The 23,148-nt window shown below is 42.8% G+C and overlaps 2 protein-coding genes across 2 annotated transcripts; one reads left to right on the top strand and one right to left on the bottom strand.

The window, feature by feature from the left end:
- The first annotated feature begins 8,236 nt into the window (after window positions 1–8,236).
- On the top strand, window positions 8,237–14,657 carry LOC108938723 (dual adapter for phosphotyrosine and 3-phosphotyrosine and 3-phosphoinositide-like). The gene is made up of 9 exons (XM_018759569.2): window positions 8,237–8,414; window positions 9,873–9,995; window positions 10,127–10,260; window positions 11,001–11,131; window positions 11,222–11,269; window positions 11,877–11,939; window positions 12,208–12,293; window positions 13,970–14,057; window positions 14,603–14,657. The coding sequence occupies exons 1-9, from the start codon at window positions 8,329–8,331 to the stop codon at window positions 14,624–14,626; spliced, it is 783 nt and encodes a 260-aa protein (XP_018615085.1). The 5' UTR covers window positions 8,237–8,328; the 3' UTR covers window positions 14,627–14,657.
- A 343-nt stretch (window positions 14,658–15,000) lies between these two features.
- On the bottom strand, window positions 15,001–17,386 carry LOC108938724 (ragulator complex protein LAMTOR3). The gene is made up of 7 exons (XM_018759570.1): window positions 17,286–17,386; window positions 17,063–17,122; window positions 16,523–16,557; window positions 16,277–16,335; window positions 15,845–15,978; window positions 15,574–15,637; window positions 15,001–15,207 (listed from the first exon to the last, which is right to left on the bottom strand). The coding sequence occupies exons 2-7, from the start codon at window positions 17,069–17,071 to the stop codon at window positions 15,134–15,136; spliced, it is 375 nt and encodes a 124-aa protein (XP_018615086.1). The 5' UTR covers window positions 17,072–17,122; window positions 17,286–17,386; the 3' UTR covers window positions 15,001–15,133.
- Window positions 17,387–23,148: the final 5,762 nt, after the last annotated feature.

Raw genomic sequence — 23,148 nt, 5'->3', positions numbered from 1 at the left:
TTCCACATTTCACTTCTCGATAACACATCCATCCTAAAAATGTCAAAACAAAACATTAAATCAGAATAATAAAAGCAGCTCTTCGATACAACACCCAAATGAAATAATCAATCAAATCTAACAGAAACAATGTATTGACAGTCTGAGAAGCCACACCCTCCAGCTATGTTAACAATCAAACATATGTATGTTGTTACTGTAACTGTACTTTGTGTTCTGACCCATCAGCGTTGCTCCACGTCACATGATCTGCTTCCAAGAACTACGGAAGGGAAGGAGACAGTGAAAGGCACAGTCACGCTTCGGGGTGCGTTGGCCTGCCGTGTCCCAGATACACCTTCATCAGTCCATCAGGACACAGAGACACCAAACAAGGCCTTGGATCGAGTCACATCTCTGACCCATTTATATGACATTTCATCGGCTGACACACGTCACCATGAATATCCTAACTGAAAAACAGACAAAAACGTGGATAGTATTTCGTGATGGTGCTTTATTAATCCCTGCAGGGAAATGCAGGCACAGCAGCTAAACATGTGACAAGTGACAAGAAGGTGCACAGTTATACCCAACAAAATGAATAATAAATAATAACAAATAACAAAATCTGCATTTATGGTCTCCAGTAAATCTGACATGACCTTTCTCCTATGGTCACCTTCACAGTGAAAAATACTTTACCTTTATACTTAAAATACAGTAGGGTGTTCCTTTATATCAGGACTTGAGAGGTTTGAAGTAGCCACACATAAGGGCAAACTTCATACAGGAGACTAATTCTTGTGAATGTATTTTGAAAGCACAGTTCTTCGTTATAAATCTGATGTTTGCATCAGAATTTGTCATCAGCCAAAATGTCAGTATCTGACGTATATAGTTGCCATCTGATCCACCGAAAGACATGTTCTTGCAGTTTTTTCACCACGGTGGTTCCTCGCTGTGCTCAAAGAGGGAGGGTGGCTGATGTGAGGCTGGTGCGACAGCAGGGGGTCACACCTGCCCCACCATCGGGGGCCTCATCTCCTGCAGAGAGCAGGCCGGTGCACCAGCTTAGGGGCTCATCTGAGTTCGCACCTGCCTCCATCGTGGTGAATCATTCCCAGCATGCTTGTCACCCCCCTCCCACGCCCTCCGAGTCCTAATCACAGTCCCTCCTTCACCTACCAGGACTTGTACCCTGCTGAGTCTTCATTCAGTGACCATGTAAAACATAAACTACAGATCACAGTTGGTTGAAAGTACTGCCCAACTATGTCTTTATCGAAATAGATAGATAGATAGAGGCTCTACAGTTATATGAAATCATTCATCACTTCTTCAACCAATCAGAACTGAGTATGCAACCCTACCAGGCTACAAATAAAAGTCACATCAGTGCCCGTTTGCGCGTTACATTCCAACTGTTTCTTTATTTCTTACATAAGATGTCACTCGTCTGCAAGTTGATGGTGCTCGAGGGAGTCCTTTAATGGCAAAGGCGCAGAAGGTGGCACCATTACTGCAAAAGCATGTGATTAAAAGGAGTCTATAAATGTGTCCGCTTTTCTCCCAGTGTGTCTACGCCTTGCGCTGTAACTCACTATTGATTTCTCTTAATGGTTCCCCCATCTCCACTAATCGCTGCTATGGATTGGCACAGAGGAAAGGCACATGGTACATGAGTGAGAGGTTTCCTCCAGGAAGGGTCCTTCAGAAAGCTCTTCTCCAAGTTTTCTGTTGTATCTCAACGATTTAAATCGGACAAGACTGCACTTCCATTAGTAAATCACTGAGCGTGGCAATAATTACCTAAGGAGGAATGAAGCTCTACTGCTTTTAGGGACTGGAAGGAATGATTACTTATTTCTTTTAATATGAGATGTTGAAGCATGTCAGCACACACGTCTCTCTCCTGTCTCTGGTTTTTCAGTTTGGGAGCAACACATACAGTGGTGCTTGAAAGCATGTGAACCCTTCGAGTCCCTTAGTTTTACCGCAGAATAGTTATTTGATGAGAATCACTGTTTCTCATGTGACATAATAGGTGTGTAGTGGCCAATTCCATATGTTGCTTTAGAGGAAATCATGAGTGTAGTAGAAACACACAAGTGGTGCAGGTGCTAAAATAAGTGAAGCCCAAGTTGTACTGGTTACACCAAGTAGGTAAGTAGAATCAAGCGTGTAAATCATCATCCTTTATTCAAGTTTACTTTAAGACGCGAGATTTAGATTGAATGTTTATTTTATAATAAGAATATTTCACATACTATCAAGCAGTGCTGTAATTAATTTTCCCCATGTCTGGCATGGCAGTATATGCTGTGGACAAGCTAATAATATAAATGGATATTTTACTGTTATAATCTATATTAGGCCAGTGTTTTACAATGAAGCTCATATGTAATGGCACTGGTAAAGTGGCCATGTTCTCGTCCCTTGAGGCGTGTTTATGGAAGGGTGGTGCATAAAAACAAATCCATGATCCAGCGGAAGGAGCAGAAATATGTTCATGTAGAGTGAATAGTTTTTTTTTGCCCTATTTTCGTTCCCTCCTCTGTGAACTGCATTTATATCGGTTATTAAATGCTAATTATGAAAAAGTAAATGTTTGGTATTGCATTTAACATTAACTAATTACCTTTTTTAAAAAAATATATATATATAAGTAGAGAATTTTCATGCTGACCTTGGTACAAAAGTGGAGAAGGACATAGACTGCTGGTTCAAAACCCAGGAGAGGCCCAGCTGTGGTATTCTTGAGCAAAGTACTTAACCTGAACTAAAATTAAAATGCAGAAGTGTGTAAATGAATAAAACTTGTAATATGCATTGATAAAAGTGTCAGCTAAGCAACAAAATAACAACTGTAATAACCAAAGATTGCCAGGGGAATTAGCCCCTTCGAAGTCAGTATTATTAAAATTACCTTATAAATATAATTTTCCTTCGTAAATATGGAGTCAGCAATCAGAGCCTGAGCGTTAACACACATATAAACACAATTACACAAACGGTGATGATAAATATTGAAATTGCAGCCCTGTTATTGCTGTGCAGCCCCACGTTTGCTTATTTTTTCCTTTTATAATGATCTAATTAAGTTTCTTCTGTGGGTGGCTTTCTAAAGCTCCATTGTGCCCCCTAGTGCTAGGAGTGCCGAGATGGCAACAGAATTCTGGGAAATTCTAGGAGGCTGCAGATCAGCTCTGGACGTTATTTGCATAAGATGTGAAAATGCCATGAAGCACGGTGTGCATGGTTACAGCGACTCTTGCGCATCAGGGGCTGAAAACACATTTTAGGGGCCGTATTGTAATATTAATTTGCTGCTGAAAAAAAAATGAATAAATAAACAAAATAACTGTGTCATTGATCAAGCATTAAAAAGGGAAGCAGCTTCAAGTGGGGTTATAAACATCACATGTTATAATAAAAAAAAAGGAATCCTTGAGTGGGGACAGTTACTGATACGGTACAGTTTCATTTTATCAGTGTTGTTAAGTACTGCGGAGTCAACGGTGAATCTTGGACAAGTCATGGAGCGAGTTCCGTCAGGATGTTCTGTCATCCATTTGCGTCCTTGGTGATGTCCAATGTCACCGTCCAATTCCACTGTCATTGAGTCCATCCATCTCATCGCTGGTCGTCCTCCTCTCCTTTTTTCCTCCGTATTGATCTTCACATGATGTGTCAAAGTATGATAATCGCTCATCATCTGTTCTTCCAATGACAGCTGTGGCCTGATTTGACCCAAGATTTGACCCCCCCCCCCCCCCCCCCCCCCCATCTGGTTGTTTCCCTAGCTGTCCACTGTGTCCTCATAAGTCTCCTTTGGCACCACAGTTCAAAGGAGTCCATGTTTATTTCCTGTCCTCTGTCTTCGATGTCCAGCTTTCATATCCATATGACATGACTGAAAATGCTATTGCTTAAGCAATTCTGTCCTTCATCACGTGGGGACATCGCTTTTCATCTTTTCCGCATCATTCTCTGCTCCCCGCCAAGTGTAATTATTTGATGTATCTCTCGACTGCTGTACCCCTTGTTGCTGATCACTGGCAAAAATTGTCAACCGCTTCAGTCTTCACCACCAGCACTGAAGATAATTTCAGCATTGAAGTATCTGATTTGCCAACATCATGTTCGTTGCCCTCCTTATTTTTTCTCTGTAAACGCACCTGCCTTCAGATTGATCTGAGAACATCACTGTACAGAATGCTGAGCCTCCGTGTCCCGGGAGCCACGCTTCGGTTCTTAAATCATCTGGATAAAAACAAATGCAAACTGTCAGCCCCTTGGTTTCCACCTCCTCGGATTCTGACATGAAGGAAATGTCAGCCAGCAGGTTTCTGCTTTATTTCACCGCAGTTCTGGTACGCCTTCCCGTTGGGGTTCGGCCATACGTCTCTCCCACGGCCCTCAGCAGACAGGGTCAAACGTATAGAGAGGGAGGCCTGCGGATTTCCATACCTCAGCCGAACCCCCACAGCTTTACCGTGGTTCTACCTGTGCTCACGTCTCCATCACTGTCTCCACCGATCAGATCTTTTTATCATCAGTCGCCGGATTTCCTGCTGGAGTGGACAGACGCTGGACGCGAAGGGGGTTCGGTTTCCAAACCTTCCTCTGTGCTTTCCGCACTGATCCCCCCAAAGCACACTTTCCACGTTAATTCACTTCTATTAACACTTTGAATTTAACCACAATCAGCTTTCAGGGTCATTAAAATGTTCATTGTGGCCATATGGAAAAACATAATTCTAACAGAACATTCATACACTAATTCTTGTTGCAACCGATTAATGGATTTCAACAGTTCTGCGGCAAACAAAGCGTTATGTAGGTTTACCTGACACTTTTCCCCAAAGAACTTTCCAACGATTTACCATGCATGATTTACCATTAAACATGCAGTTGGGTAATTTTGACTGGAGCAATTCAGGGTAAGTACCATGATCAAGGGTGCTACAGCAGGAGATGGGATTTGAACATGCAGCTTTTTGGATCCAGAGGGACGTTTGCCACCCCAAAAGCAAAAAACAAAACTGAATTCGGGCAGCAGGTGGCATAGTGGTTAGAGCTGTTTCCTTGAAATGGAAAGACTTGACTTATAATTCCTGTTCCTGCTGTAACGCTCTTGATCGAGGTCCTTACTCTGAAAGAACACAATAAAAATTACCCGGCTGTTGAAAATGGGTAAATAATTATAAATACCAGAAGAAACGATCCGAAAATTCTTAGTAGCTTCGCTCAAAGGCACCATGAAAGGAATAAATAAGCAAAAATGTAATGAATAGTTGAGTTGTGAACTATGACTCAGAAGTGTAATGTGTGGAAACTGCATATGGTTTTGTTTACGTGACATCGGTGTCCTGTACCAAGATATTCCTCGGGCTCATGATCGCAGGTCCGTGTGCAGTAGGCGTGTTTGTATGGAGCGCCGCTGAGCGCCAGGGTGCCGCACGCTTCGCGAACGCATCAATGTGGGCGGGAAGCAGGGATCGGCAGATGGAGAAGGTGGGCCGGAGAGGCGGATGCTCGGTGCCTTCTCCGTTGCCGTTGGAGCCGTGGAACCATTCCCGCTTCAAGCTGGCAGCGGTGCAGGACCCAGGGGTATCACCGAGGGGTGTGGGATGGCACTGGCCTGGGGCAGCACGCACGTGGCTCTGCTTTGATAAAAATAGCAGCTAGAACAGCCGGGGCAAATGGCATTTAGCTGTAGAGGCCAATGAAATTTAGCTCTCAGGGTTGTTTAGGCAATGAAGTGTGTAATTGGCTGTATTGGGACATAAGGTTCAATGATATATCACAGTTGCACTTCTCCAAAACACCTTTGCATTTTTGTTCCTACTTATTCACTGCCGATATGGGATTTATATACTCCGCAGCTTGTTAATGTTTGCTTTTTCATATTCAGGTATTTACCCAACTCTTCAAGTTACTCAGGGCAAACAGAAGTGCGTCAACAGACAAAGAGCTTTAGACACAGACACATGACTATGAAAACACGGTTTGTCTGGTACCACGGTTTTGCTGGTACACATCCCTCAAGCGACTGCCTATATAGACGTAGGAGGGTTAGTAAATACTACGGTGATTGTGACAGGTGGTGCGAGGCCAATTTATGTCGCCGTCAGGAGAGAAAAGGCTCTGAAGGGATGTGCTTTAAAACCCTTCTTGAATGTTGAAAGGGGTTCAGCAGTTCTTAGGAGGCGCACAGCACACACCGACATGGACGTGCAGGAATAAAAATGTACTAAATCCCTGGGATGACGTGTAGTTTGAACAATTACTGGCAGCTGCACTGCATTCTCTAAAGGCATCTTCTCCAGCTGCTGACAGTTTTACAATTAGGAGAACTCGGGCCATTGCCTAGGAGTGCTGTGCGTAGTGATCAACCCCATATATTTGGATAGGAGGAACTCGTGTGTGTAGCAGAAACATGCAAGTAGTGCAGGTAAAAAAAATAAGTAAAGCCTAAGTTGTTGGGTTACCCCAAGTAGGTAAGCAGAATCAAGGGTGTAAATCATCATCGTGTATTCATCTGAGTTTATTTTAAGATTTAGATTTTATGCAAGAATAATGCTATGCTGTTCACATACGTTCAAACAGCACCGTATTTTGATTAGGGTTTCATGCAAGAATAATGACCCTCCCTCGAGAATCCTTCAGATACTTACAAGTAGCGCTGCAAATTTTTGTTCCCCCTGTACATAATGTTCACATATGTATGGTCATAATTACATAAAAATACTGTTTTGTTTGTAAATTCAATTTTTATTTTCCTTCGATCGTTCATATGCATCTACATTTAAATTGTCATATATACTTATGTTATATATCATAAGTATATAGGACAATTTAGATGTATATACAATATATAGTGTGCATACGTATATACTTATGTTTATGTTATTAATTTAGTGGTAGAGGTCTAGAGGGTGATTCTTGCCCATGTCCACCAAAAACCCGAGCGCCGGCCTTGTATGCTGATCACGTGCCCCGTGTTGTATGGCCGAGAGAGCGCCAACGGGCCGCACACCACTGGAGCTCTTAGACCCGACAGCTTGCTGTCCCATTGGGCCCCCTAGTTCCTCGCTGACATGTGTGTGTCATCCGCTATATTTCACTTTGCACCAACTGCACGGAATTAGCCTGCGAGTGTTAATTGAGTTCCACAGAGAAATGATGGTCTCTGCACTTGGAAGCTCTCCAAAGAGCTGCCCATCAAAAAGAAAAAATGACATGTAGAGGCTCACATCACCATTCAGGAGACAGGAGAAGAATGAGTCCAGCACAACTCACAGCCAATTTGTCCCCAGCCTGAAATTATTCTTTCTCTTATTAAATAAATGAACCTTAATTGTTCTGAGATTTAACACAGAGTTTGCGAGTGCGTATAATTTGTTGATCAGTTTTCAGTGGCATTCTAATCCATTTCTGCTTTGTAATTCATGGAACTCTATTAGCTTTGATAAATAATTAAGAAATACGGGGTCTACATCTTTGCATTTTAGCTTTTCAGTATCTTAGAACAAACACATTACTAACGCAAATTCCACTGCCGAATTAACAGTTTTAAAGCTTCCGTTCCAATATCTGTCCAGCGAAAGCATTTTTTTGAGACACAGTGAGAAAATTGCGCTTTCTGACACTTTAGAAATAAAACATTTCTAATGTATTTAAGCTAAATCATTTTACATTGTCGGTATTTTGCTATTGAGAAATGTCAGCAACTCATGGCTACAAGATTTGTTAAATGAGTAAATGTTCTTCTTTTGCCAGTGTGATCAGTTCCTCCTTCCCTTTTGAGTAATTCTGTGCCTCCCGTGTTACTAAAGACCGATTACGAGAGAGATGGATTGAAAGAGATCATTCATGGCCTCGGTGCTCAGTACACACACTAATAGCTGTCGTGGGCTATGAGCTCACAACCTTCAGCAGATTACCATTGAAACATTAGAATATTTCTGTCGCTGGCTCTTCCGAACCTTTGTGCAGTGAACATTTTACACATTGGCTCTTTCATACTCTTTACAATAGCGTCTGTGTGTGAATGATCTGCAGTACATTTAATAATATGTTAAATAATGCAAACATCTTCACTCGTGACTAAATCTTGTCATATGTCTAATATCATGAGCTAACGGTAGATTTGAGGAGGTTCAATCTAGGCGTGACGACACCCAGCTTCCTCTTTGGGGCTAGTTTTTCCCTTCCCGGCTCTTTCATTTTCGTTCTGCGTGGTCCTCGGAACAGAACGGCTCGAGTTCGAGGTCCTTCGCTCGCACAGCACAGGTGTGTGACGCAAGTGCGAGGTGCAGGTGCGTGACGTGTGATGCGACGATGAGCGAAGACGGTCCTGCGGAGCACGCTGTGGAGAATGTCGATTCCATCGATGGCAAAGCTCTGGATGACCTGGAGGCTTTGTGGTATGTTCCTACAAGCAGCTTCATCTACATCTGCATTTCGTTTGTTTTTGAAAACACACTCGTAAAAATAAATAGGGGAATTTATTAATGCTGATGCTTTTCAGCTGAGAGTTAGCAGCTTGGTCAAGGGTACTACAGCAGGAGGTGGGATTCAAACCTATGACCTCTGAATTCAAGAGTAGCAGCTCTAATTAGCGAGCAGTAAGTAGCGCTGCTGCCTCACAGCGCCTGGGTGGTGGGAGAGAACACGGGTTCGAGCCCTGCTCAGTCTGTGTGGAGTTTCCATGATCTTCCCATGTCTGTGTAGGTTTCTTCCGGGTGCTCTGGTTTCCTCCCACACTCCAAAGACATGCAGTTCAGGTTCCCCACAGTGTGTGAGTGACACAGAGCGTGTCCTACTGATGTATGGATGAGTGACCTGTTATAAGTCGTGTATCTAGCAGTGTAAGTTACCTTGGTGAATAAGGTGTGTGGGCTGGAAACAATACATAGAGTTCATCGGAAGTCGCTTTGGAGAAAAGCGTCTGCTAAATAAATTTAAATGTAATTAATGCACCCTCGACCACCAATTTACTCTACTAAGACCTAATATAATATACTTGAGATTAACTGTTGCCTATAGTTTTATGATAATTTGGTTACTAGAAATAACAGTATTAATGCTGCATGGTAGCTGTAATGTTAACCGAAGAGAATGGAGTAAAAAGGCTGTAAGAAAGTCAGTCGAGGCCTCATGCAGCATTTCATACGCAGTGTTTGGAATAAACAATCTCAGTCCCAGCAGTCTGATGAAGTGAGATTTGTAAACCTGTTAAATACAACATGACGCACAATTTCACTTCCAGTTTGGTCTATGTTGGTCAAAGACTCTGGCGTGTTTAGTGCTGAGAAGACCATCGTCAATGATTATCCGTACACACTGCTGGGCTGCACTCCACAATTGCATCACCCACTTCATGCTGCTGTGTATTTTCTGAGAAATTATTTAGTTGACCGGAATAATACCATTTCACTCTAGTAAGAGCTAAGTGATGGTAATTAATGGAAACATTTTGAGGAAGTGAGTGATTTAGATGTTGTGTTTAAGGCTTTTGTATATATTTATGTTTGGAATTCTAGTATAAGCAGAATGAATCATCCATCCATCCATCCATCCATCCATCATCAATAACTGCCTGTCCAGTGCAGGGTTGTGGTGGTCCACAGTCTATCCTGGAAGCATAAGGAGTGAGTCAGGATAAACCCTGGACAAGACAAAATTCTGCCATGGGGAACGTTCTCTAACGCACGCACAAAGATCAAATCGGAGTCACCGATCCACCCGCAACACCTGTCATTGGACTGTGGGAGGAAACAAGAGCAGAATATTGTAGCACACTTGCATTTTGGAGGTATCACTACCTGTAACTGTTGTATCCCTTGTGATCACGTGGCCTGTGTTTGTCTGGCATCCTCCAGGTGGTACCATGGCAACCTGTCACGTCACGCTGCCGAGGTCTTGCTCATGTCCAACGGCAGCAGCGGGAGCTTTCTGCTCCGCAACAGCAAGGAAGGGCCCAGTAGCTTCGCCTTGTCTGTCAGGTGCCCGCAGCCTCCTGCCACACACACCTACCTGTGTGAGCTAAGACATCATTCCGTACACAGGGGTCATCGGAGGAGCACGGCAAATCACAATTAGAAGCCTTTATACATTGTGTCTTCCTCTCCCAAAGGGCCAAGGACTCTGTCAAACACTTCCAAGTGTCGCGAAGCAGAGGCCGCTACTCGTTCGGCTTTCAAGAGTTTCCCTCCCTCCGTGAGTTCGTTAACCACTTCGCCAACCAGCCTCTGATAGGAAGCGAAACCGGTGAGATAATTTTCCTTAATCACCTTTTTCTGAGTGACTGGAAGGGCCATGTCGTTGAACCTTTGAGTTACGTACAGTACAACACCTGGATTGCTTCAGAGCACAAGCAGAAGTGTACGAATGCAGTAAGTTACAGGACTGTACTGAACACAGATTATACTGATATTTATACAATTATACCATCATTTATGATTATCTTCCATTAGTGTCTGATGATACATTTATATCTACATTGTAAATTGTATGTTGTACATTGTATGTCTCAGGTATCCAAGAGTCACTGTAGTCCACTATCATTACTATTATTATTATTATTGAACATTATGATGTTCTTAGTTAAACAGAAAAATAATTAATATGGAAAGTATTGTTTTCATTTTTATTTTTGGTAATTTAAAGCAATTAGCTTTCTTTCCATAGAAAAATTAACACTTTTCCTGCATAATAATTGATAAGAACATGAATTGATAGGAATTCTCAAACGTCTGGACACCCATCAAGAACCTCTTAGCGCTATATAATCATATCATCATCATCACTTGAAACGCTGTAATCTTTCACGCTTGTATAATAAATGATGTACGTGGATGTATTTACATTTCCTCTTGTGATATTTCTATGTCTCTATTGCTGAGACCCAGAGCTTTTCTGTTACCAACAAGCAAATAAAAACAAACAGATATACATACATACGTACATACAAAAAATAAACTTGTGAACCTGTACCACTACGTGTGAAGGTTGCCTCATCGTCATAAAGTGCCCGTACCCCCGGCTGGTGGACGAGCCCTGCATCTACGAACCCGTGCTGGTGCACACGGCCATGCATACAGGCCTAACCGAAAAGGATCTGGTGGCAAACGCTCCCTCGGTGAGTCGGGACGTCGATCAGCCACATGCCGTCCCCCTTCGCTGAGGGTGGCCTGTGAAGATGTTTCATACCTTCTCTTTCCTCTTACAGCTGGGGACAAAAGAGGGGTACCTGATCAAGCAAGGAGCAATAGTGAAGGTGAGGATGTCTTCATCATACAAAATGTTTCACTGCACACTCATGTATACAGACATATCACGTCCCTCATTCAGTGTTGATCTATATAACTGCAGACAAGCACTTGGAATGGTAGCTATTATTATTATTTATTTATATATTTATGACACCTTTTTCTCCAAGCTGACCTGCAATGTTAGGTTTATATACAGTACGATTCAACTTACACTGAGTTTATCATTTTATATAGTGAAGTAATTTAACTGTAAATTGAGGGTAAGTACCTTGTTCAAGGGTACTACAGCAGGGAGTGGGATTTAAACACACGCTGTTGGATACAATGTGGCAGCTTTAACCAGAACGCCACCTGCTCTACCCTGACTATTTTTTGCGTTTAAAACTGAATTTACAAAAAAGACATGCTGATATGACCCCACTGCTGAGAGATATTCAAGATGTAATTTAGTATTCAGTTTATCCTTTCGTCCTTTTAAAGGTCTGAATTAATTTACATTTTTTTTGATGATAAGCTGAGAAGAATTTAGTTCTGATAACGTGGGGCAAATGTGTTTTTACAGTCAGTGTATGAATGTGCTGCTAATTGCCTTGACTTTGTTCCTGTTTTCAGAACTGGAAAACAAGGTGGTTCACCTTAAATAGAAATGAAATGAAATATTTCAAAGACAAAATGGTGAGTCAGCTTTTACATGGGTTTGTCGAGCTTATTAGAATCACATACGCATTGTGACTGCATGAATTATGCTCGCACGTTATCTAGAATAAGGTAGCTGCAAAGGAAATAGACTTTTTATCATGTAATCTGTAAATCTCAGTAATTTACTGCGTAGGCCTTAGTATTAAGCGGAGTCTGAACTGGGCGACCAATAAGCTGAACTCATAAGGGACTTGTATCTGGCAGAGAGAATCACACTGTAGTGTCCCCTGTCTCCTCTTGACAGTCAGTCGAACCGATTCGAACCCTTGATCTGACAGCGTGCACAGCGGTCCAGTTTGATTACTCCAAAAACAGGGTCAACTGCTTCTGGTGAGTATCTGTAGTCACTAAGTAACATGGAAAGTCCATACGCACTCACCTGAAGATGCTCAGAGCAGCACCACCTGGAACACTGTGTAGTATTGTTACCTCTCCGAATCTGCAATGATACACTGCAAAAAAATATCCTTTTTGCCTATGGATATCTAGCCCTCTTCATGTCTATTGCTTACTTTGAACATTTATTGTAAGAGTTCTTTGCATGAATGGGGCAGCATGGTGGCACAGCAGGTAGCGATGATGCCTCGGACCTCCTGGCTGTGTGTGTGTGTTAATTTGCTCTGGTTTCCTCCCACAATCCAAGTTTTCAGGTAATTTACATTTATTCATTTATCTGATGCTTTTCTCCAAAGCAACTTCAGATTATTTACCCATTTATACAGCTGCATAGTTTTAGTGGAGCAATTAAGGGTAAATACCTTGCCCAAGGGTATGACTGCTGGAGGTGGGAATTGAATCTGCAACCTTTGGGTCCAAATATTGCAGCCCTAACCGTTACACTACCAGCTATTCCAGATGTGGTGACTCTGCTTTGCACTTTGTCTGTATTTATGAGTAAATTAGTGCGTGTATGATTGTTCTGTGATAGTGTGCCCTGCTTAAGTCACTGTGCTTCTGGGATATGCTCCCCACCACTGTGCTGCTGCATTGGGCTTTCAGCTATCGATAAAGGATGGATGAATCTTTATATAGATATTGTGTTTCAACTTCTGCTCAATTTACAGCTTGTGCTCTGGTTAAAGTGTAAAACATCGTCGCTGTTATGAAAAAAATCTAGTAAGTTTCTGTATGAAGTCTCTAATATTCTAATTGGTGCAGCTGACAGCACAGTGGTTAGCACTGCTGCTTTTGGACCCAAAGGTTGCAGGTTCAATTCCCACTTCTAGCTGTCATACCCTTGAGCAAGGTACTTACCCTAAATTACAGCACTAAAACTATGCAGCTGTATGAATGGGTAAATTATTGTAAGTTGCTTTGCCTCTCATGCTAATCTGCAGAAAACCCCTGGTTTATAATAGATATGAGAGCTGATTGTTGCTGAGATAATGCAATAAGGAAGAAGAAATTAGCAAATTATATCACTTATATAAGTAAAAAGTTGACATTAAAAGTGGGGGGGAACCTGACTTCAAAAAAGTGTTCTGTCCTTCCATTTGACCCAACTTAAAGAAATGCTTTAACTGGGTGCTGAAACACACTCGAGATGTTAACAGCGCTGCTTCGATGCTGAGCTTTGCAGTGTGTGTCAGCGGGCTCCCAAGAAGCCGTTTCACTTTCTGGCCCCCGTTCTTAAGTAAATTGACTGGAATCCAGCGATTAATAGGAAGTTGTAGTTTGACTGAGTCCGGTGAGGTTGTGTAGTCTAGTTCCCTTTTTACCAGAAATGGGGGATGATAAAGGAAAAAAAAGACCAGCCAGTTCCATGATCAGTATTATGGACAGAATTCATATGGTTTGTAAAAATAAAATGTTAATAAACTATAGTTAACCAGTACTTACCCACACTGACTTTATACATTAAAAACAGAAATATGTGCGCTCTCATTATGGTATAACACTAATTTCAGTGACACAGGTTTTGGAGAACATGACTGTGAGATGAATTCACCATTTCATTCCACAAGCCCCATGGCATGATGGGTAACATGTTCCCGTCTGCTTAACAGCATGGTGTTTCCCGAGAGGACGTATTATCTGTGTGCACGTACCGGCGGAGAGGCAGACGAGTGGATTGCGATACTGCGTTGGAAACTGGTGGGTTGTAAAAAAAAAAAAAGAAAACTGCCTGGTTTGACTGATTTTTTTTTGCATAATTTATTTTTTTAATGTATATAATGTAAAGCATACAAATTCGGGTAACAAGAATCCTTGACCATCTAAACTTAAATTGCAGTACCACAAAGCAGCAACGTGAACCTTGGTTTCATTTTAAGTGTTGGGAGACCTTCACACTATGTGTCTGTGTAAACAGTTATAGTGCTTTTGGCATTTGACCACTACAAATACATTTATTTTTTTTACTTTTTAATGACTACGGAGAACACAGTACCTGCCATGTTCCCCTGCCTCACCTTTTCGGGAAGTGATCCTGATGATTAGTATCTCAAACTTGCAGTTCCACCTCACCTAATGAATATGTTCAATATTGCTTAGCGTGAGCGACGGCAGGTGAGAAACTGGAGCTGGAAGGTCTGCATGGTCAGGGTTAAATACCACAGTAAACTGCGGTGGCTGAATGTGCTACTTTAAAAGCACATTCGGATCTGGAGCAGAAAATGAAACATTTGCGCGTTTTCCAGTCACAGAATCGGAAAGGACCTTGACGAAAAGAGAAGTGTGGGGTGTTTGAAAGTGAGGAAAGAGGATCTTGTACTGCGATACACCCCCACCTCATCACCACACCAGGCACAGCATTCACTTTTTCAACATGGGCATGATCTACATTTTTATTTTCTTCTGTTTTCTAAAAATCAACTGCATCCACCCCTGGATTGAATCTAGAGAGCACTTGTGGAAAAATGAAACCAACATATCTTTTATGAATAACCAGCACTGTAAAAATGTACAATAACATGGACTGTAAATATGCTCCAAATACCATATGTATATACAGAACACATCATCAATAAATAATTTTATTGAGATCAAAAGAAAATTCTGGGAAAGAAAAAATAAAGAATGATGGACCAATGTATCCTTTCTTTAAAATCATGACTGTGCTGCGTGTTTCTGAACCGAAAGATCTGTTTAGCATCAGCTGTGAAAGACGGTGACAAGTCATTTCCACAATTCAAAAGGACCACCCCTTTCAGGGCCGCAGCAGATCTTCTCTAAGCAACCTCCACAACCTGCCGCAAGTCCTCGATCAAGGGAGCAAGGTCCTTCTCCAAGCTGATTATCAAACCTAGACACATAAAGACAAAAAAAAAAAAGCTTCTTTTTTCCAAAGGGACTGAAAATGTTAGGTGTTTATCCTAAGCTAATTAGAACTGTTCAATTTATACATTACATTTTGATGTACTTTTACTATACCTTGAACCTGAGTCGTGTGAGTAGAAGGCAACAGCTCTAACAACTATTCTATCTGCCAGTTTTACTGCTCTCTTTACACTTTAGGTTGACATCTCCCTTCATTCTTTTCTGCAGTTTTTCCTCAGTGTGAGTTTGAAGTTACGTTCTTTGCACTTGGCTTGGAACCTGATGAAAGTTCATCTTTGTGTTGGCTCTGCTGTCAGCCCTTGTTTGTGTTTGTGTGTGTACCTGAATTTACCTGTGTTGGCACTGCTGCTGGCAATAAAGCTGATCACCAGAGGCAGGCGGTTGAACTGCACTATCTAGTAAAAAGAGGGGGAAGAACACCATTACTGTCCAGTCAAATTAGATTTTATTTGGCAAAAAATCAGTTTATCACTCATATCAAAAGAAAAAACTTAAGTTCAGGGTAAATATTTACATTGTTTTGTCAACTGTGTAAATTATCTCCAGCCCACCAAATTATTCTACCGCTGTGCTCGTGCTCCCTGGTTTGGTGCTGCGCTCACCTGATATGTGTTGTAGTAGCAAATGATGCTCTTGTTGTTGGAGAGGCCCAGCTTGCTGCCTTGGTCAGTGGCCAGAGCAAAAGTGGACAGGAAAGCAGGCCTTAGGGCGTACTCTGGGGCGTTGTCATTAGCCACTGGGGCAGGAGAGAAGTCAAGGGTTCAAAAGCAGCAGGTTGTGCAGTGGTTAGAGCCATCACCTTGCAGGACCCACATTTGAATCCCACTCCTACTGTATCACCCTGAGCAAGGCATGTCAACTGAATACAGTAACAACCGACACAAAAAGAAACCCTGTTGTGTGAAATCATCGTAAGAAGCGCAGTGTAGACGTCTAGCACTATAAGCCACCATGGACTATAAAAAGTCGCAATAGTCTCTCGTCTGCATCTCTTTCTCTCTCTGTCTCTCGCAGACACACACACACACACGCACCTTTGATTACCGGAACCCCATCTCGGTCTGTCACAACGATTGCATGGAGCCCTTCAACACTGCAAAAACATACAGTGAGAATAAAACAAGGAAGACTCAACAGGCATCTCAATTTTTCAAAAAAAAAAAAAAAAATCTTTACAGTGAAGTTTAAAATATTAGTATGTCTACCATTTGGGGAACAAACAAGGTGTAATTTGTCTTTATCTAATTTATCGTTATTGTTGATTGGCGGTGAAAAGGCACCTCGGCAGCTGCTTGTACAGGTATCTCTTCAGGTCCTGCAAAACAAACACAGGATTAATACATTTACATTTACCAGACACTTTTCTCCAGAGCAACTTACAATGGATACTATGTAGTGTTACCAGCCCACACACCTTATTCACCAAGGTGACTTACACTGCTAGATACACTACTTACACTGGGTCACTCATCCATACACCAGTGGAACACACTTTCTGTCATTCACACGCTATGGGGGAACCTGAACAGCATGTCTTTGGAGTGTGGGAGGAAACCAGAGCACCCAGAGGAAACCCACACAGAGACAGGGAGAACATGCAAACTCCACACAGACTGAGCAGGGATCGAACCCACCACGTTCTCCTACACCACCCAGGGCTGTGAGAGACAGCAGCGCTACTCGCTGTGCCACCGTCGTGCCGCCCCATAGTGGCTGTACACTGCAAATATGTTACTCGGAAGTATTCGGGCAGGGCCAGGTGCCATATCATATATTACAGGCTGGTTACACTGTAATTACGTTTGTATACACTGACTTACATCAGCCATTGCGACAAGGACGTTTAGCTGCTGACAGCTACATGTAGCCGAGATCCAAACCTGCAGAGAAAACCACAGCACAGTCAAACCGAGTGCCATACTTTGAGTTGATGCGCCCGCTGCCGCTGCGGCACACGTCGTGTGTATTTTGTTAAACTCTATCTACTAGCCTGGGAAACAGGGACTGGGTGAAAAGCGGGAGCACGAATTGTGTAAGAAATACCTCGGGTTTGTTGGTTTTGATCGCCGTATTGCCGTCCTTCAACGATGACGTCTTCGACTGTTGTTACTCATTTAAAGGCTCGCGTCACGTGACTTTTTCCCGGAAGAGGAACCGCGCGAGGCCGCATTCTCCGGAGAGCTTGGTAACTGCGCCTTGTAAGCGCAGGTGATTTGGCACTGTTTAAAGTTCACGAAACATACCTTAGCAGCTCATCGTATTTTTCAAATACTGCCTAATTCAGTCGTCTATTCCTAACTGGATACGATTTGACCATCACGACAGCTTTACGACCGCCGGAAGTGCTGCGACTTGATTTACGGCAGGGGCGAGGCCGGGGGAGAAAGTGGCGCGTGTTTCAAGAAAAGGTAAAGGAGACAGCGTGTTACGGGAAGAAATTAGAGCAATGCATTTATTTAATCCATAAGTTTAATAGCATGTTAAAATATTGACTCCTCTACACAGTAATGGCTTGTCTTTCCGAAGAGCAAGAATTCACCTTTTGGGAGCTTGTTGGAAATTGAATGAGAAACACCAAACAAAATAACAACCGCTTTTCTTTCGCCCCTCTGCCTCAGGTTTGAGTCTCATCTCCAGCTGTAGTAACCTTGAACAAGCTGTTGACCATAGAATTGCTCCAGTAAAATTACCAAGTGTTAGCATTGTAAGTCACTTTTGAGAAACTAATAGCCAATGAATAATAATAATAATAATAACACATTGTTGTTATTATTATTATTATTCATAACATACACAGCACTTTTTTTGTTTCAAGTTACATTGAACACTGCGAACTGAGCCAATGCCAAACTGATCAGGGTCGGGAACAATTACAGGAGGTGGATGAGGGCGTGAGCTGAGATGTAATATATTCATTTATGATCATGAATCGTCAGCGTTGTTTATTCTCCTTTGACCATTTTCAATAAACCATGCGCTGCGATCGAGATTTTTTTAATTTGCATGCTGTATTTAGTGGTTGTGCTTCCAGACAGAGCCTTTGGGATGTCTTCAAGGGGGAGTTGAATTCACTGGATTCACTAAAGACAGAGCGTTAACTACCTGAAGTTGTGGTGGGAAAAACACTGCAATAAACAGGAACGCTTGTGGCTGGACACTGATTTAAAATGCTAGATACTATTACTGAATTTGATCCTGTTTTTGTTATAGTCCTGCCACATGAATTCTGGTTGGTCCTCTGCACCTCACTTGGAAATTGGGGAGCAGATTGGGGAGGTTCGCAACATCTCTGACTTGGCTCTCAGACTTTCTGTCTTTGGCTGTTGGTGAATATGATTTTTTTTTTTTTTCTCTAATAATATGATTTTTAGTACTTATTGCAAGATGTGGACATTTTTCTGGCTTTTACTTCTTTTTATTAATCTTGTTCTGGTCCACAGTTTTTCATCGGCCCAGTTAAACTACCAGGGACCTGTCTGGGGATGTGGGGTCTGCAGAGGAGGAGGAGAGGAGCCCAGGAATGCTGCAAATGTGGAGGTGAGGGCCTCACCTGGACATTCCTGGTGGAAATCATCAGCAATTCTTAGTTCACAGCAGATTGAACAAGCTTTTGAGAGCAAGCTGTTGCTATGGCAACCAGCAGCCCAGCAGACGATGGAGTGGCAAAAGTGGGATTTCTGGTCATAGCAACGAGTCTTTACAGTATTTCACATCATGGATTGGGTGTGGATCCCGTACTGGTGGATAGTGATTCACCGCAATAAGGGCATAGGCTGGGGTGCGGGGTGGGAGTCAGAGATGAAAAAGGGCTGCAGGAGGTTGTGAGTTCAGAGCTGATGATAGAAAGGGTACAACATCAAATACTGCAATGTCGTGGATTAGCAAGGTGATTGTCCTAGGCTGGCGTCTACAAATGTGTATATGTATATGAATATTGTGTAATGTTCCTTAGAATAGCAAGATAAACTTTTTTTAGGAATTATTTTTTCTTCTAAAATATCAAGTTGGTGGTAATGAAAAACGAGACTCAATGTGGTCGGTTGGTGAGAAACACGTCTTCCAAATGTGTCATTAACGAACCTGCGGGGAATTTGCCCTCTGACAAATTTCCCAGGAAATGCGCACTCGTGCTTTTGGAGCAGCACGTTCATTAAGCAGCCAGCTTCCTTCACCTGGGATATAAACCCCTTTAAGATGTTGAGTGCGGTCAAAGCACTCAACCGGACAGGCCTTTTCTGGTTAGAAGCAGTGACTCGGGTTCCTGATTTGTTTTACCCAAAATTAAGATAAATCCTGTACAAAGAAATTAATTAATGTCCACCAAGAATGGCATTTGATCGTTACCCCTGTTCTCATTCCACCTTGACATCGGTGACACGGGTCAGGTTGCAGAGCGCTCCACCGCTGTGCTCTGTCTTTCTGTAATGTATCCACACTATGTCTAATTCTTAGTGCAACTTTCAATGTTACAATAATAACAGCTGTGCCACCAGCGCAGTTTCAGGTTATACCAGGAAAATGAAAAATGTGCAGCTTCATCTTGTATATATGTTATTTTCTATGTTGTGTTTTCATCTAGGGATGAGGACAAACCCTTAATAAATGTGCTTTCGGTTATAAGAGTGCTGTCACACCTGTGTACGCACCCGGTGTTTGCCTGTTTTGCATTTGTCCCGGTTGTCATAGTAACCGCACTTTGCAAGGATGCAATTCAAGCTTGAGCTGGTATATAGACTGCAGTGGCAAACACTGAGTAAAACAGTTTGCTTGCATTTAATTTATGTTTGTTAGACATTTACATGTATTTTTTTTAGCTTATGCTTTTCTTCAAAGCGATTGAGATAATTACAATGATTTGCTCATTTATCAAGCATGGTAATTTTCAGTGGAGCAGTTTTAGACAAAGTACATTTCTCAAGGGTGCTACTGAAGGAGTGGGATTCCAACCTGCATCTTTCGAGTGGAACTCGACCTACTACGCCACGTGCTGCCCCTGAAATTAAATGTGTTAATCAAAGTTAATTCCAAGTCAGCAAACCAAAGTAAAAGTTGAAACACTGATCTCAACTCTTCAGGGTGACTCTGCTGAACCTGAACAGGCAGCAGGTTCGAATCCCAAAAGAATCTCCAAGGCAACAGCAGTGTGTATGCAGGTTTGCATCAGCAGATGGCAGACTTGCTCTACCAAACATGCACTGAGCAGATTTCCTGCGTCTCTTTGGGGTATGTAAAGAATTAGTCCCAGGACTCCTCTGCGACAAAAAGTGCAGGGGGCAGGGCGGGAAGGGTCACTGTGATCCCGTGCTGATTGATGAACGTTTTTCCAGTGGAGCCTGCTGTTAATGCGCTCAGCTTGGATTCCCACATGCGCCTGCGACACGGGGCGGGCGCTGCGTTCCGGGGCACCGCAGGCCTGCAGATGAATCAAGTCTCCTAAGTAATGCAATACTGACCAAACTGAGTTTGCTGTCACCGATATTAATCACCTCCAATAACCGATCCAGGCTTTCTCGGAGAAGATCGGCATGCGAACCTCCCGAGCCAAGCCTTCCCTCTAAACTCGCCTACGGCGGGCGTCCGTCAAACGCAACCCGAGTCCAAAAATACCGGCTCCTCCTCGTGATTTGTAGACATTCCCAACTGCCGATCCTCTTGAATAAGCAACACGCAGCCTTGAATGAAGATGAAAGAAGCGGTAGAAAAGCGGAGAGTCGATGCTTTGTCATCATGAGACAAATGGCTGGGGGGTGTGGGTTGAGAAATATATGGTGCAGGCAGTGGGGTAAGTTTTCGACCTTGGTAATATTATATATTGATTTAATATGGAGCGCTCCAGAGGGCTAAAATAACAGTTGTGAGCTGTCAGCCCATAAGACAAAAGGTTGCTTTGGGAATGCCTCATTGTGATGAGCTGAAATAGCCATCTAAGAATTTGCTTCATTGAAGTTCCGTTCAGATCAGATGAACGGTCGAGGCCATTTCCTCGATTTTCAGCCTTTATTTAAAATGGAAAACGAGCTGCCGCCCTCTGCCTGTGCTGTGGTCCTTTGTAGGGTAATCAATCGAGGATTGTGAGGTCACCGTTGTTCCGGCAAAGGAAGAAAGGGGAATGAAGACTACGAAGAGGGAAAAGGAGGAGGTGGGGGGGGGAGTAAAAACTTTGAAGCAGAGACGTGCCCTGAGGGGACTTATTGCACATGTGTACCTGCCGCAGGGACTAGGAGGAGCGGTGCTTTCACTGCTCGCCTGGGGACCCGTGCCTGTTCTGCCTTCAGGATGAGCCTTTTCAGTGTCACGGCAGGAGAGCCGAGGTCCTCCTGTGAGAGTGAACCAGCAGGCTGCCCTGGGAGGGGGGTAGCGAAGAGACCATGATGGTTCCAGTGTTTTATTTCTCATATTTTATAATAAGATTAATTGTGAATTATCTTCTGGAAAAACCTGATATATTCCATTATGTAGCCCTGGTGCTTCACATCTCCTGGGATGTGGATTCAGATGTGGGTTTAAATCCGACTCGGTCTCTGTGGTGTCTGCATGTTCTCCCCACAGTCTAAAGACACCCAGTGTTTATTATCGCTTAACTTATATCTGAAACTTTTAACAGAGCTGAGTGTTTCAACAGAGAAGTTCAAAATGCACAAGATTTTTTTTCTCTGACAGTCTAAAGACATCTGTTCTAGGTGAACTGGTTACTCGAACTTGCACAAAGTTGTGAGATTTCTCTGATGGACTGGGGTCCTATACATGGTGTATCCTGTCACATACCTTGAATTTCCAGGATAGATTCTGGTCCACTGTGACACTGCATTGGACAAATAGTTACTGATATGGATGGATGGAATTTCTGCTTATAGAGACAGGTTTTGGGTCAGGACAGCTTTATCTGAATCACAAATGTATTTCATTTCTACATGAAGAAAAAAAATCACCTTTAATTTTTTTAATCAAATATTTGAGCGCTTCATCACTGCAGAACAGTTTTCGCTGTTTGCGTAATATCGAAAAACACCCCACACTCATAAAGTAAATTGACAAACTAGGGAAATGCCAACATAGGTAAATGCTGCAGAGCAAACTTACCCTTGAAGAAAAAATGTCAGAGAGCTGCCTTGCGTCCCACAATATTTAGATCGGGATCAAAAGATTTATCCCTCAATTATTAGCATCTTTGATAAATATGGCCCTTCCCAGTAGGTGGCAAGATTGAGCTGTGCTGTCTAAAGTCAGGCACTATCTTGAAAAAGTAATGTGTGAAATATCAGATATTTAATCAATAACGACAACAACAACAATCAGTTATTAATTTGACACTTTTATCCAAAGCAGCTTACAAGCTTAAGTTTGTACGCTAAGCAACCTACAGCGATTTACCCATTTATACAGCAGTGCATTTTTTACTGCATCAGTTCAGGGTAGATGGCTTTCTCAAGGGTACCAAAGTGGAAGGGGGAGTTTGAAGCCGTTTCCTTTGATTGTAAGGCTATGGCCTGAACCACTAAGCCACCAATTTCCCCAATAGCCCCCTTTAATTTTTTTTTTTGTTTGTTTTGGTGGAGGCTGTGTATTAATGCCGTAAATGCACCCTGACCTATAATTACCCATAATTACAATGTCGTACAATTTTGGCATATTGTGTCTAAACGTGTTTGACGGATTTCCCACATGTTCAGCTCACGATTCCTTTCCACGCTTTCACCACTTAACACTCAACCACGTTGATCAGTAACCGATACACTGTGTGTCAGCGGGAATGGACCCCGTGGGCCCTGGAGGGTGTGCGTCACACAAGCATGCCAGCGTGTGACAGCGAGGCGCCCTGAGGCCGCGAGCGCCGCGCGGCAGCGTACTCGACTCCGGAGTCCACGGACAGGCCTCGCCCACATCGCCCCACGCTGGGTTTCCCCTC

Source organism: Scleropages formosus, chromosome 5 (assembly GCF_900964775.1).
Source record: "Scleropages formosus chromosome 5, fSclFor1.1, whole genome shotgun sequence".
NCBI classification, from domain to species: Eukaryota; Metazoa; Chordata; class Actinopteri; order Osteoglossiformes; family Osteoglossidae; genus Scleropages; species Scleropages formosus.
The sequence above is the reverse complement of the archived record's forward strand: the minus strand, read 5'-3'. Positions and strand labels throughout refer to the sequence as shown.

Bases quoted from the DNA above. Each gene is read 5' to 3' on its own strand.
- LOC108938723 (XM_018759569.2), top strand. From the start codon at position 8,329: ATGAGCGAAGACGGTCCTGCGGAGCACGCTGTGGAGAATGTCGATTCC. The intron at 8,415-9,872 runs GTATGTTCCTAC...GGCATCCTCCAG, and splicing joins GATGACCTGGAGGCTTTGTG to GTGGTACCATGGCAACCTGT. The intron at 9,996-10,126 runs GTGCCCGCAGCC...CCTCTCCCAAAG, and splicing joins AGCTTCGCCTTGTCTGTCAG to GGCCAAGGACTCTGTCAAAC.
- LOC108938724 (XM_018759570.1), bottom strand. The intron at 16,336-16,522 runs GTGCCTTTTCAC...ATGTTTTTGCAG, and splicing joins CTGTACAAGCAGCTGCCGAG to TGTTGAAGGGCTCCATGCAA. The intron at 15,979-16,276 runs GTGCGTGTGTGT...CTCCTGCCCCAG, and splicing joins TGGGGTTCCGGTAATCAAAG to TGGCTAATGACAACGCCCCA.